Source organism: Sander vitreus, chromosome 18 (assembly GCF_031162955.1).
Source record: "Sander vitreus isolate 19-12246 chromosome 18, sanVit1, whole genome shotgun sequence".
Taxonomy (NCBI): Eukaryota; Metazoa; Chordata; class Actinopteri; order Perciformes; family Percidae; genus Sander; species Sander vitreus.
This window is the reverse complement of record NC_135872.1, coordinates 28331154-28345563: the sequence shown is the minus strand read 5'-3', so window position 1 is coordinate 28345563 and position 14410 is coordinate 28331154. Positions and strand designations below refer to the sequence as shown.

Below are 14410 nucleotides of genomic sequence, written 5' to 3'. Positions count from 1 at the left end.
CAAATGACACACATTGTTTTGCCAGGGCGTAAGAAGATACTGAACAGACGTTATTTCCATTGGAAACTATTTAATTTATAGCTTCCACTTTTTTCAGAGATACAGGCTGTGATGAAAAACATTTCTTTTCTAAATGGGAGTCCACAAACCCAGGCTGGCTCCGGGCTAACTGGCTTTATTCTTCTGCTTTGTCAGACGGATGAAATTGCAATTGCTCTGCTGGTCTCCCTTCAGAAGTCACCACGAGGCAATATGAGTGAAATGTTTTCCAGTCACACTGGGGTCAAAAGCTCGCTCTACTTGTTTATGAGTAGTTCTGGAGATTCTGCTTTGTTGGTAATGGGAGGCAGTTTTAAAGGCTGGATTAGAGTGCAGTTGGCCCTTTCGGAATAGTGCTACGACTTCTGTATGGATCTGTTATTCCATAATGTGATTTACCCCAGTCATACTGTGGTACGCTTGCAGATGCAGGAAGGTCTCAGGTATCGATCTGCAAAAAAATGGACAAACCTGTCTGTGCTGCATCTGAATGAGAGGATGCAGTGCCCTCTCTTGGAAAAAGAGATGAATTCTTTCATTTTCTTTAAAGGCCAAAAGAGCCATAAAGATCAACATAATGTGATCATGGCTACACTTTTTCTTATTTAAGTTCTTTTCTGTACCGGTTTATTAAATGTGTTTAGAGATGAGGATTTTGAAGTCCATCCTTTTACTGAGGTCAAGAAAAAAACAAGAATGTTCTCAGGATGAGGATTGGGTTTCATATGAAATAACAGAATGAGTTCAGATACTGTAATTTGTCTGACAAATTTTTTTTATATTCCATACATTAACCCTTGTGTTGTCGACCCCTATGTTGATGGATACATCACAGACGTGTGTGTGTCAAAGTTTAGTCAGGAGACTGTTTTGAAAACCATTTCAGTTTTTGCAAATGCTATAAAATGAAATACCCCAAATTCAGTGAAAGCAGTGATCAAGTATTTGCATTTATACTTACTTTTTGGGTAATTTGGTGAAGTAATTTGGTGAAAAAGAAACCCATATTTCTGATTTAGAAGTTTTGAAAACGAGTCAAATGTTTCCTCTATTGAGATTGTGATACTGTCCCATTTGGAATCAAGTTTATTTTCTAAAATAGTATAACATTAAAGCTGCACTAATCAAAATGTATAGATCAAATAAATATGTCTAACGTGAAATGTGTCGCTCGTAGTGATGAACCCAGAGAGGATTATCACAGCGCTGCTGTTCCCCTCAGCAGCGTTTAGCCCCTTTTAGATTATGGTTTTGGGTTTTGAATGCCCGGAGCTTAACAGCTCTCAGCTTGGTTTTCAGCAGCAGAAGGCAGCTATTATCAATCCAAAAGCTCTGTTAAACCCATTCTCCACTACTAACCCAGCACCTACTGGCAGAGAAATAAAGTCAGCGACTAGCTGGTAAACAAAGTGGAGAAGCTAAAGAATAGGGTTGGGCATCATTTAGATTTTAACAATTCTGATTTCAATTCCAATTCTTCCTTTTGATTCCAGTTCCTAATCGATTCTCAATTCCATATCTTTGAGGGGTGCTGTTGAAACGGGTCACATGCTTATTTCACAGATGAGAGGACGTAAAGAAACTTTACACTCTAGAATGTCGCTTGCTGTGCTCCATGGCAACACAACAAGCGCCTGGAAGTACGATGGAATCTCCGTCCCCTTCCTCTGTCTTTGTGTTGGCGTTCTAACCTCTGGTGGATTTGTGAGGACTATGGTTAACTGCTCCTCAGATCTCTGCAGGGTAAATCCAGACAGCTGACTGGGTAAGGTTACAGTTATGTAAAACCAAAACAATTAGCTGAAAATGGCGAACTGCAGATTTGAGTGATCCTCTGTGGGTTTGTCACTTGAGTGACTCCCTTCAGAACACAACTTTGATCCATTCTTAATTTAGAAATATTGATTAGTACAGCTTTAACTTGTGCAAGAACTTCCACATGGCACATCGAGAGTCTGACTATAACCAACAGTCATTTTCCTTGCCTCCATACTTCATATTAAACATTCCTGTCTCAAAGCAGGGCCCTCACAGCACGCTCATGCATGAGGTCAAATCTGATTCTCGAGTTGGCAGAAATAAATATATAAATGTACTTTTAAACAAAGTGGCGGTTGGTGGGTGAGCATTTCCTCTAATGGCACTGCAGCATTTTTCAGGCGCGTGTGAGTGTGGCTTAATCACTTGTAAGCTGTGATTGAGTGTGTGTTAATAAACATTAGGCTGTCTCTCTTCCCCCTGGTGATTAGTGGTTTATGTACTCTGCTCTCCGCAGGCTGAAGACGCAGTCCTGAAGATTGATGGAGGGCCATGCTATTCAAACAGCAGGCATTGCTGAGACAGAAGCTCTTCGTTCTGGGCAGCCTTGCTATCGGAAGTGTCCTCTATCTCGTGGCCAGGGTTGGGACCTTGGATAGGTAAGCTATCACTGTCTTAGTCTATATTGATGACGTTTCATTTCTGGGATTGTTCAGGTGCTGCCGGAAATTCCGCCGGATGGCCCTAATTTTCCACCGGATGTCCGTCCCCTTCTTCTTTCTTAGTGTTGGTGTTCTAACCTCTGGTGGATTTGTGAGGACTATGGTTAACTGCTCCTCAGATCTCTGCAGGGTAAATCCAGACAGCTAGCTAGACTATCTGTCCAATCGGAGTTTTCTGTTGCACGACTAAAACAACCTTTGAACGTTCACATGTTCCACCAAAACAAGTTCCTTCCCGAGGCTATTTTGCAGAGGCACCGTGGCTCTGTCCGGAGCTTAGCACCGCCCAAGACGATTGTGATTGGTTTAAAGAAATGCCAATACACCAGAGCACGTTTTTCTCCCATCCCGGAATGCTGTGTGGACTTGTCAGAGGTCTGGCAATGCGAGACTATCACTGTCACAATACAACATTATCACTCTATAAAACTGATTACTATAACAGAGTGAATTAGTGATTCAATGCAGGCAGTCGTCCACTTCATGAAGTTGTATAAGACAAAAAATGTTGAATGATGTGTCGGTATCGGCAGCCACAGGTGTGAAGACATTTTTTTTATGTCGGGAAGTTTTGCCAGTTCTCCTGAATGAGGCAGCATTTTTACTGTACCTTTAAATGTATCAGATATGCCTGTAACTACATCAGATATGCAGCAGGGGGCGGTCTGGGTAAGCAAATCATAGTTGTCCTTTGTGACTTAAGACACTGCAGTGCAAGGCGGTAATGCAGCGGACATGGTGCGGATATTTTTTTGAACGCTAACCAGGAGTGTAAAATGATAGGATGATAAATGAGGACTGTAGCCACAATGAATAACTGTCAGTTAATCAGGGACACAGAGATGTTGTTTGCACTGGTAATATATCTGTGGAGATTCATCTGTTTCTGCTTTTTTGTTTGTTTGTGCTTTTTTTCCTTTTTCCACGTGCTTTTTATGCTCTAGACTAGACGATGTATGTTAACTAGCGCTGTCTTGTTATCCCATGTGGGCTGAATGTTTGACATGACACACAAATAAAAATACAGTAGATGAATGAATGATGTACATCTACGATGAACATGACTGATGTTATATGAGTCAACTTCTGTCAGCGATGATGGAAAATTGCATTGAATCAATAAGGCTCCAAAAGCTTAATAAAGTGCTCGCTATAGCGTTACACACTGAGTGTCTGTTGTCTATAAGGAGTCGTTATGGTTTTGGTGTTTTATCTTATTTTGGTAGTCTGTTTCTGTTCTGTATTTTGCTTAGTTACCTGTTTTATTTTGATAGTCTGGTTTTCTGTCTCGCCTTGTCTGGTTTTACTTCATGTCTTGTGTTTTCCCATCTTTTTTGATTGTTCTGCCCAGCCCTAATGTGCCAGCCCTTGTGTCACCTGTCTTGTGTTACCTCGTTACCCTGTGTATTTAGTCTTTGTGTTTTCCCTTGTCCTTTGTCAGATCATTGTAGCCTGTTCCTGCGTCAGTGTGCTGTATGTTTCCCTGCCTGTTCTCTGTGTATTTTTTTTTGAACTGCTATTTTTGTGGACACCTTCTGTTTTTTCATGGATTTTTGTTAAAATAAAGACTCAAGCTCAGTACTTCACCTGTTATCTCTGCAATTGGGTTCAACCTTCTCCACCATCCATAACAGTCATGAATGAGGGAGTGATTTTGCACCCAGCTTTGCTCAAGGTTTATTTTGCTAAAAGCTGTCGACCATCATTTCCATCCTTTCAAGTCACTTTGTCTAGTAATAAATCCCCCCCAAAAAACAAAATCTAAAACAATAGATAAATCCCAATAAATATCAATTTGCTTTGATCAGTGTTATTTTGCTTGACTCTAGTGCAGCAATTTCTTTTCTGTATTGTGTCATGATACACTCATTTCTTGGGTTGAAATAGTGTAATTGCAGATATTTCAGATTTTTACAATACTTTCTGGCTTTAACAATAGACAAACCTTTCTTCATAAGATGGAGTCTTTTTGCAGGGTCCATATCAGATAAAACAGATGGCATGATGTATTCATGCTGTGTTATTGGCATGAACCCTTTGCCTTTCAAACGGACACAGCTACGGTTCCAGACTCAAATTGTTTTAGACGCGTGTAGTAAATGACCAAAATGTCAATGCCAATACATTTTTTATAGTTCGTAATAAAACAGAATACAGCCAGTTGGGCTGTATGGCTCTTGCACGCTGTAAATTATAATACTGTTGAAACTGAGGATGTCTTTTTTTGCTTTGGTCTCTTTCAGGCTACAGCCCATTTGCCCCATTGAGAGCAGACTGCCCCCTCCTGAGCCAGAGCAAATCCCCCTCCGTACCCTGCAGTTTAAGCGTGGCCTGCTCCATGAACTACGCAAGGGCAATGCCACCAAGGAGCAAATCCGCCTGCACAACCTGGTCCAGCAGCTGCCCCGGGCCATCATCATCGGGGTGCGCAAGGGGGGCACCCGCGCCCTGCTGGAGATGCTCAACCTGCACCCTTCCGTGGTCAAGGCTTCGCAGGAGATCCACTTCTTTGATAATGACCAAAATTACGCCCGGGGCATCGACTGGTACAGGGAGAAAATGCCCTTCTCCTTCCCTCATCAGATCACCATTGAGAAGAGTCCTGCCTACTTCATCACAGAGGAGGTCCCTGAACGCATCTTCAAGATGAACTCCTCCATCAAGCTGCTGATCATCGTGCGCGAGCCCACCACCAGAGCCGTGTCCGACTACACGCAAGTGCTGGAGGGCAAGGAGCGCAAAAACAAGACCTACCACAAGTTTGAAAAACTGGCCATCGACTCCAACACCTGCGAGGTGAACACAAAGTACAAAGCGGTGCGGACCAGTATCTACACCAAACACTTGGAGCGCTGGCTGAAGTACTTTCCCGTGGAGCAGTTCCACATCGTGGACGGGGACCGCCTCATCGCCGACCCACTACCGGAGCTACAGCTCGTCGAGCGCTTCCTCAACCTTCCCTCTAGAATCAGCCAGTACAACCTGTACTTCAACGCCACCAGGGGATTTTACTGTCTGCGATTTAACATTGTCTTCAACAAGTGCCTGGCAGGTAGCAAGGGCCGCATCCATCCAGACGTGGACCCGTTGGTGGTGACTAAACTGCAGAGGTTCTTTCATCCCTTCAATCAGAAGTTTTACCAGATCACAGGCAGGACTTTCAACTGGCCATGATGAACTCTGGACTCCTCCAATGAGATTACTTGGAATGGTGTTTTTTTCTGAAATGCCGAGCTATGAGACCTCATAAAAATATGAATAGCACTTTGAGTTTAATACAAGAACGACAGTGTGACCAAATATAAAAGGGACTTGATGTAAGTGCTTTTAAGTGTGTGAAAATAAAACAAAATAGTTTGATGATTTAACTAAAAGATTCAGTTCAAAACACTTGATCTTGCAAATGAATTTCCTGTCTGTCATGAAGAGTAAAAAAAAAAAACAGCACTGAACTGTGATTAACTGAAGAGATTATTTTTGTTGCTCTTTAAAAGACTATCAAACACTGACATCCATGCTGTTAAGATAAGCTTTAAGTGTGATGCTTTTCTCATGATAAAACACCTTAAAAGATGACAACGTGACATTTGATAAAACATAATTGTTCATTTGTTGCCCCATCATGTTTATTTGACGAAAGCTGCATGTGCAATCAATATGCCATTACAACATTGTAGACTGTTGTATTAGTTGTCTTCTGTTGTCTGTTTTCTGTCTTCACCACATTTATTAATCAATGCTGTGATTAATCCATAAGAAGGTAACCTCTTTTAATTCTAAACACAACACCCAGTCTGGGGAATAGGATCTAATGTTTCAAGCTTGACTCAAACCATGTCCAAAATCCTCAAAGCATTTAAGACCCAAGCTTGTGTTTTTAATTGTATGTTGGTTCCTCCTCCCCCTACAGCTTTTTCATTGGTTTGCCAAACACCTGGCAAAAGAAAGCCATAGTGGGGGAAAAAAAAGTTGTTCTCTGATGATTGTTGTCAAACCAACTGTTTATTCTATGATGATTAGCAAAATGTGTCTGTTTCTGTGCAAATATTCATTCTGTATCATAAGTGTGTTGTTAAAGGATAAATTAAAAATAATGTGTAAACATTTGTCAGCTGATTTAGTGTTCATTTTGGTTCACTTTTGCCATTAAAAGGAATAGTTCAACATTAAAGGGTAACTACTGTTTTTTTCAACCCTATTTTCCTATGTTTTTGTGTTTAAGTGACTGATGGGAACAACAATCTTTGACATTGGTCCAGTATTAAAGGCATACTAGTACAGGTTGTCTCATTGGATCTACAGCTAAAAGTTACATAGTAAGCCTTTAAGCGAGATCGCTGCAGTCGGAGAAACAAGCTACAATGTAAGTTAATTGGGAAATTGTGCAGCTTGTATTTACCTTCACTAAAGTGCTTGTTTTGCCACTTTTTCAAATTTAAGACCATAAATATTGAAATTTAAGACCTACACGAGAGAGAGAGAGAGATTACATATGCCTAAGTTCCTCCCCTTTAGCACTGATCTCAGCCACAATGTTTTTGAGTTCAGCCATTTTGTCTTTGTACGCCCTTTTAAGGGCATTTGACTTGGATAGGCGCTGTGCCATCTTTGATCCAGCCTTTCCCTCAGCTTCCTCGGCAAGCATGTCTGCCTCCCTGGCAAGACAGTTGGACACCTCTTTTAAACTGGTCTTCCTCTTTTTTAGTTGTTCTAAACCATCCTCTGTCAACTTTCTCTTCTGGCTCTGCATTTCTGATTCTTTCCTGGTGCGCTCCTGATGAAGAAAGATGCGGTACCTTGACCGGGCTGCACCCACACATGTTAGGAACTCTCTGGTGAGGGGAACCTTTGTCACACCCCCATGCATCTCTACATAGTCGCAGATCAACCTATTTGTGACGATGGTCTCCTCGTGCATATTTTCAATCGCCACCTCCTTGTTAACCAAAAATCCCCTTTCCACGGAGGCCTGACCATGTGAAAGAAGGAGCAACCTCTGGCAAAAATCCCAAGCAGCAGGATAGTGACGACTTAACCTCTCATGCAGGAAGGTGTCTAGTCGGTTCTCATGGCTGGAAGGTGAGAAGTTCTTCGTTCCTTGCCTCAACGGACAGGAAAGACTCAAACTGTTGGACAATGGTATCCTCTAAAAAAAAGTGAGTGATAAAAGAAGTCAAATATGCATATGGATAAATCACAGCACTCAAGACTCAAACCTATGTAATTTCTTCAATAACAAAAGCCTGTGTAAAATGATGGTACTTACTCAATACATATGAGCCACTGCACACAGAACAGGTGCACGACCATTAGAAGAGGGAATAACAAAAGAAAGATGTCCATGCTAAACCAATACCCTGATAGGAAAAGAGAAAAGGGCCAAATAGGGGACCATTCAGAGTATAGTTGAACATGGTACTTAAACTTTGGTTCATAACCCCTTCCAAATATACAGGTGCTGGTCATATAATTAGAATATCATGAAAAAGTTGATTTATTTCAGTAATTCCATTCAAAAAGTGAAACTTATATAATGTATACATTCATTCCACAGACTGATATATTTCAAGTGTTTTCTTTTAATTTTGATGATTATAACTGACAACTAATGAAAACCCCAAATTCAGTATTTCAGAAAATTAGAATATTACTTAAGACCAATACAAAAAAGGATTTTTAGAAATGTTGGCCAACTGAAAAGTATGAACATGAAAAGTATGAGCATTCAGCTCTTCTGCATTGTTGGGTCTGGAGCATCGCATCACCCTCTTCACAATACCCCATAGATTTTCTATAGGGTTAAGGTCAGGTGAGTTTGCTGGCCAATTAAGAACAGGGATACCATGGTCCTTAAACCAGGTACTGGTAGCTTTGGCACTGTGTGCAGGTGCCAAGTCCTGTTGGAAAATGAAATCTTCATCTCCATAAAGTTGGTCAGCAGCAGGAAGCATGAAGTGCTCTAAAACTTCCTGGTAGACGGCTGCGTTGACCCTGGACCTCAGAAAACACAGTGGACCAACACCAGCAGATGACATGGCACCCCAAACCATCACCGACTGTGGAAACTTTACACTGGACTTCAAGCAACGTGGATTCTGTGCCTCTCCTCTCTTCCTCCAGACTCTGGGACCTTGATTTCCAAAGGAAATGCAACATTTACTTTAATCAGAGAACATAACTTTGGACCACTCAGCAGCAGTCCAGTCCTTTTTGTCTTTAGCCCAGGCGAGACGCTTCTGACGCTGTGTCTTGTTCAGGAGTGGCTTGACACAAGGAATGTGACAGCTGAAACCCAGGTCTTGCTTACGTCTGTGCGTGGTGGTTCTTGAAGCTCTGACTCCAGCTGCAGTCCACTCTTTGTGAATCCCCCCCCACATTTTTGAATGGGTTTTGTTTCACAATCCTCTCCAGGGTGCGGTTATCCCTATTGCTTGTACACCTTTTTCTACCACATCTTTTCCTTCCCTTGGCCTCTCTATTAATGTGCTTGGACACAGAGCTCTGTGAACAGCCAGCCTCTTTAGCAATGACCTTTTGTGTCTTGGGGTTTTCATTAGTTGTCAGTTCTAATCATCAAAAGTAAAAGAAATAAACACTTGAAATATATCAGTCTGTGTGGAATGAATGTATACATTATACAAGTTTCACTTTTTGAATGGAATTACTGAAATAAATCAACTTTTTCATGATATTCTAATTATATGACCAGCACCTGTATTCCTACCAGCAGATACACCTCCTGTCAGCTGCTTGTCCTTAAGAAATGTCTGTATGACACATTTCATTTGAGTCTTGCTTTTGTCTTGGTCCCTGAGAAACATGAGAGACTGGTCCAGACACTCCATCCGCCTAACTGTTGCATATTTCAAGGGGCTCTTCTCCTGAACTTTCCTCACGATGTTTGAGAGTCCCTGCATGCAATCCCTCCTAAACTCAAGGACCCTTAGCTCTGCACTTTTACTGTTCTGGACAGGGGAATGTGCAATGTCATTAGTATCAAAAAGAGTTTAATTTAAAAAGTACACATGATTGGGCAATCATGAGACTTCATGCAATGAGGTCATATGACTTCTTAGTGTATTAGCCTAATCACAAAGTTTCTTCCTGTTGCACACTTTACAACTGACATGTTTGGAGTATGTTAAACAAAATGACACTTGCTGCCTGCATATTCATCATTATTTCCAAAACGTTAAGAAGAATCATGACAATACCTTGAGAGCTGCCTCAGCACCCAAGCAAATGTCAACCCTCTGTGGGAGGAGGAGCAAGTTCTTGTCAGACAGGTCCAGTGTGGTAAGCTAAAGGGCAGTGATGTCTTGCAGGACCTCTCTTTTAACAAAGCGCCTCAGTAGACTCTGTCAGAAGACAAATTAAGTAACAATAACAGTAACAGAGTTGAAAGGGTTTCATTCAATTAAAAAAGCAATTAACATCCACTTGCTCTAGAGGAGACTGGCCCTAAAATACTTCACATGTAGGCCTAACAATGTGACAAATACTTTGCTTAACTTGGATAAAAGCAATCACCAGAGATGAATAAATAAATAAATAAATAAATAGAATGTATGCTGAGAGGTTTATGCCAACAAGTGATACAACCCATATACTGTAAATAATTACCTTAATCAACTCAGCCAAGTCTTTGCCAAAGAAAGGCATCACAGGTTCATCTGTTTGGTACTTCCTCATGAATGGATCAAAGGTCCTGGCCACTGTCATCCATCCATCCACAGCCGTCTTGGGGTTTGGCAGCTCTTTTCTGTGCACAGCGTCCAGGTATAGCTTGAGAAATGGCCAGACCGCCAGAGCACTCGCAATAACCGTATGATTTTCCGGCCACCGATGGCCACAGAATGGCTGAGGGACTTGATGACTCTTACATAGTCCTCTCTTCTTGCTGGAACATGGTGGAATAATGTGTGCATTGCCTTTAATATCTTGTCCACATGCCACATCGAAAAGCCAGCTACCTACGGACACCAGCTGTGCAACCCCATAGTTCTCAGCATGGTCAAGCTGGAGGAGCTCTAAAAACTTTGAAGTTCACATTAGGCCCATCCATGGAGCCTGCTGCGGTCCAATTGATCCAAAGACTCCTTATGTATTGAAAATAAGGAGAAATAAAAAGACAGATATACATCATTAAAGCAATGACACACACACACACACACACACACACACACACACACACACACACACACACACACAATCATTGTACATTTAACTATCTACATGTTTGACTACAAGCCTTTCTTCATGTATCTCTGTAGGTGTGTAGAACTATATGACTGCTAATGTGGCCGAAACTGTATGTGAAACTACATTCCCTCTCTCTCGATTGCTGATTTTTTTGTGAGACAATAAAGGCTAATCTAATCTAAACTGATAAAATAAATTAAACCATATACAGTGTTAGGTTACTTTTTCTATGTAAGCTACTGTTTCAAATATGCAGACAGACATCACCTTCTACATGTATTGTTTCCTTGTCTCAAAATTGATAAGTAAAAGAATAGCCCATTCAACTTTTATCTACTTTGACATGTTTCAGTAGGTCCTGCGCTGTCCCATGTCCCATGAATTGTTACCTCGACTTAACAATTCCATTGTTCCAGAAACGAACGTGGACATCAAGTTACTTGGTCTTGGTGGTCGAATTTAGGCTTTCATTGAACATTACGACATACGGCCCGGTAAGAGTACGAAACAATTCCCTCTTTATAAACTCCCCCAATCCAAATCTTGCCACATAAGCGATCTTGTTGGGCCCGCAAGAGAACGTCTTCGCGATTACTGAATCAGGGAACATCACTAGGAAGAGATCGCTAATCTCACTGTTGCTATTAAATGAGTTGTGTTTAGTCACTGTGTGCAGTATCCAAAGCACCTCGGCTTTCGACGTGTTAATCGATCCAAAAGTACCCCGAAAGTCGTTCTACGGAGCTGCGATGATATTGCGCTGCTGGAGACCGGAGGGACCAGGCATTGAGAAGGACGAAAGCAGGGACGGCAGAGGTGAGGCACAAAACTGGCTAATTGGCAGAGTCTGCTGAAGGAATTTTGCAGCTAGCTTGTGTTTCGCTGCTCTGGCATGTGACCCCAGCGCTTTCATACCCAGAGTCCCTAATTGAATATTTTTTTTACAAAGTTTGCAGTGAGCCTCGTACCTGGAGCTGGGTACCGCTTGTAGCCAACAGCGGAAATCGAACTAGCCGAACTTCAACAAACTCTGAGGAGACGCAGACGTATTTAGCGAGCAGGTATTGCATTTACCATGGGATTTGTAATTGTACGTACCAACACCAATATCCCCCAGAACGAACTACAACACACACAACCAATGTTCTGAGGGCAGTGTTCTGCTGGTTTTGTTACAGAGCAAAGACTAGAGTTCCGCTTTGTAGATTACGACACGATACTTTTTCTTTCTGCAGCCAGCGTTTCTGGAAATGAACGAGGGTAAAACCTTTTTTAGACCTGACTAAATGAAATGTAAGACCTCAGATGAAAATCTGGCCGTTTAAGACGTTTTAAGGCCTTAAATTTAAAGTTCAGAATTTTAGACTTTTTAAGACTTTTTAAGACCCCGCAGGAACCCTGTTTAAACATCAAAACATCCGCGAAATTGCATTCACTAAAGCCACCAGACTCCATGTAAATGAACAATAATTTTGGCAACACAAAATACACTTCATTCAAAGTCGACAGAAACAAAATAAAACTATGACAAGCCAGTTTGGGTCGTCTTTTTACTTTTGCAACCATCACAACTCTAGTTTTGGTTGAAATAAACACATGCCAAAAAGCGTGCCGACAGTTTTGTTGTCATTACTTAGAATTCCTCCTGGGGGAGACAGAAACTACGCACTATAGCTTTAAAGTTTCACATAATTATTCAAACACAGCAAACTTGAGACAGGTAGAATTTCAGTGTACTGGTTGGTTTCTGGGCCAAATATTGTGTCAGTTGAAGTCTGCAGCTAGCACTGTAACTGATGGGCACTTAATTATAGGCAACAGGATAAATGAACTGTGCACATAGATGGGGAGGAAATGGAAAATTGTCAGCGGGGGGCCCAGAGCTGATTTTTACACTAGAACCTCCTAGCAGGTTAATCCGGCCCTGGTCCAACTGCAGGTCCTTGAGCAAAACTTTACCTGCTTCGGAACTTTTGCTTTGAGGCAAACCCTGACCTGTCAGAATTTGTGAATAGCTGATGAAAACAACATATATTGCACATGAGCTTAGTCCCATCACCTAGCTGCCTACTTGCAAGAAGACTCAGTGATTTATGATTTAAATATGTTGGCCGCTATATACAGTGGTGGAATGTAGCTTACTTTATTTACTCAAGTACTGTAAGTGCAAATTTAACTCTTACTTGAGTCTTTTCATGCCACTTTCTACTTATACTCTGCTACATTTCAGAGAGAAATATTGTACTTTTTGAAAAAGTGGTTTTTCAAAACTCAACCTTTTCTTGTCACTAAACAACAGTTTTGATGCCTTCCAGTCGGGTTTTCGACCACACCACAGCACTGAGACGGCTCTTGTTAAAGTCTTTAATGACATCCACTTCAACACAGATAGTGGCAAAATTTCAGTCTTAGTATTACTTGATCTCAGTGCTGCATTTGATATGGTCGACCATGACATATTACTAGACCGATTGGAAAACTGGGGTGGCCTTTCTGGCTCAGTACTAAACTGGTTGAATCCTACTTAAAGAATAGGGTCTACTTATATATATATATATATATATACTCTATAGGTAATGATGAATCTGAGCATACAAATATAACATGCGGAGTTCCCCAAGGCTCTGTTCTAGGGCCATTTCTGTTTAACATCTACATGCTTCCACTGGCTCAGGTTATGGAAAACAAAAGAAATAAGTTACCATAGTTATGCGGACGACACACAAATTTACATAACCTTATCGCCTTTTATCTTCAGTAGACTTGACTTGACTACTGTAACGGTGTCTTTACAGGTCTCCCTAAAAAATTAGACAGCTGCAGCTGATTCAGAACGCTGCTGCTCAAGTCCTCACTAAAACCAAGAAAGTGGATCACATCACTCCAGTTCTGAAGTCTTTACACTGGCTTCCCGCGCCTCAAAGAATTAATTTCAAAATACTTTTGCTGGTTTATAAATCACTAAACGGTTTAGGGCCAAAATACATTTCTGATCTGCTGCTACACAATGAACCACCCAGACCTCTCAGGTCATCTGAGACAGGCCTGCTTTATGTCCCCAGAGTCAGAACTAAACATGGGGAAGCAGCGTTCAGTTTTTATGCTCCACATATCTGGAACAAACTCCCAGAAAACTGCAGGTCCGCCACAACTCTGTTCTTTTAAATCAAGGCTGAAGACCTTTCTTTTTGATGTTGTCTTTCTTTAAATAGTTGTTCCTTTCTTATACTGAAGTTGCACTGTTGAAACTGTATGACAATCTATATAAGCTTATAAAGAGAATTAAAAAGTAAGACCGGTAGGACCGGCCCGTTCTGGGAACAGCAAGGATTGCGGGTGGATTACATGTTTAGAGCAACGGCTTATACATTGTCCCATACTAGCAGCCTAAAATCTCGTATTTTATCTGCTTTTGTATTTTTAACTGTTTTTAACTGCTCTTTAATGTTTAATTTCTTATACTGCACTGTCACTTTTATTCTCGCATTTTCTGTTTTTAGTTTTTTATCGTTTTTATGTTAAGTACTTTGAATTGCCCTGTTGCCTAAATGTGCTATACAAATAAAGCTGCCTTGCCTTACTTTTTACTCCACTACATTCATCTGACAGCTTTAGTTACTAGTTACTTTACACATTAAGATTTCTGCACATAAAACGCATGTAGTTTATAAACTATGATGTTTAGACGA

The 14410-nt window shown here is 41.2% G+C and overlaps 1 protein-coding gene across 1 annotated transcript; it reads left to right on the top strand.

Moving 5' to 3' along the window:
• Window positions 1–2349: 2349 nt before the first annotated feature.
• LOC144533605 (heparan sulfate glucosamine 3-O-sulfotransferase 5) lies at window positions 2350–5693 on the top strand. Its single transcript, XM_078275092.1, has 2 exons — window positions 2350–2456; window positions 4763–5693. The coding sequence occupies exons 1-2, from the start codon at window positions 2350–2352 to the stop codon at window positions 5691–5693; spliced, it is 1038 nt and encodes a 345-aa protein (XP_078131218.1).
• Window positions 5694–14410: the final 8717 nt, after the last annotated feature.

Coding starts and splice junctions, on each gene's coding strand:
- LOC144533605 (XM_078275092.1), top strand. CDS start 2,350: ATGCTATTCAAACAGCAGGCATTGCTGAGACAGAAGCTCTTCGTTCTG. Junction 2,457..4,762: donor AGGGTTGGGACCTTGGATAG/GTAAGCTATCAC, acceptor GGTCTCTTTCAG/GCTACAGCCCATTTGCCCCA.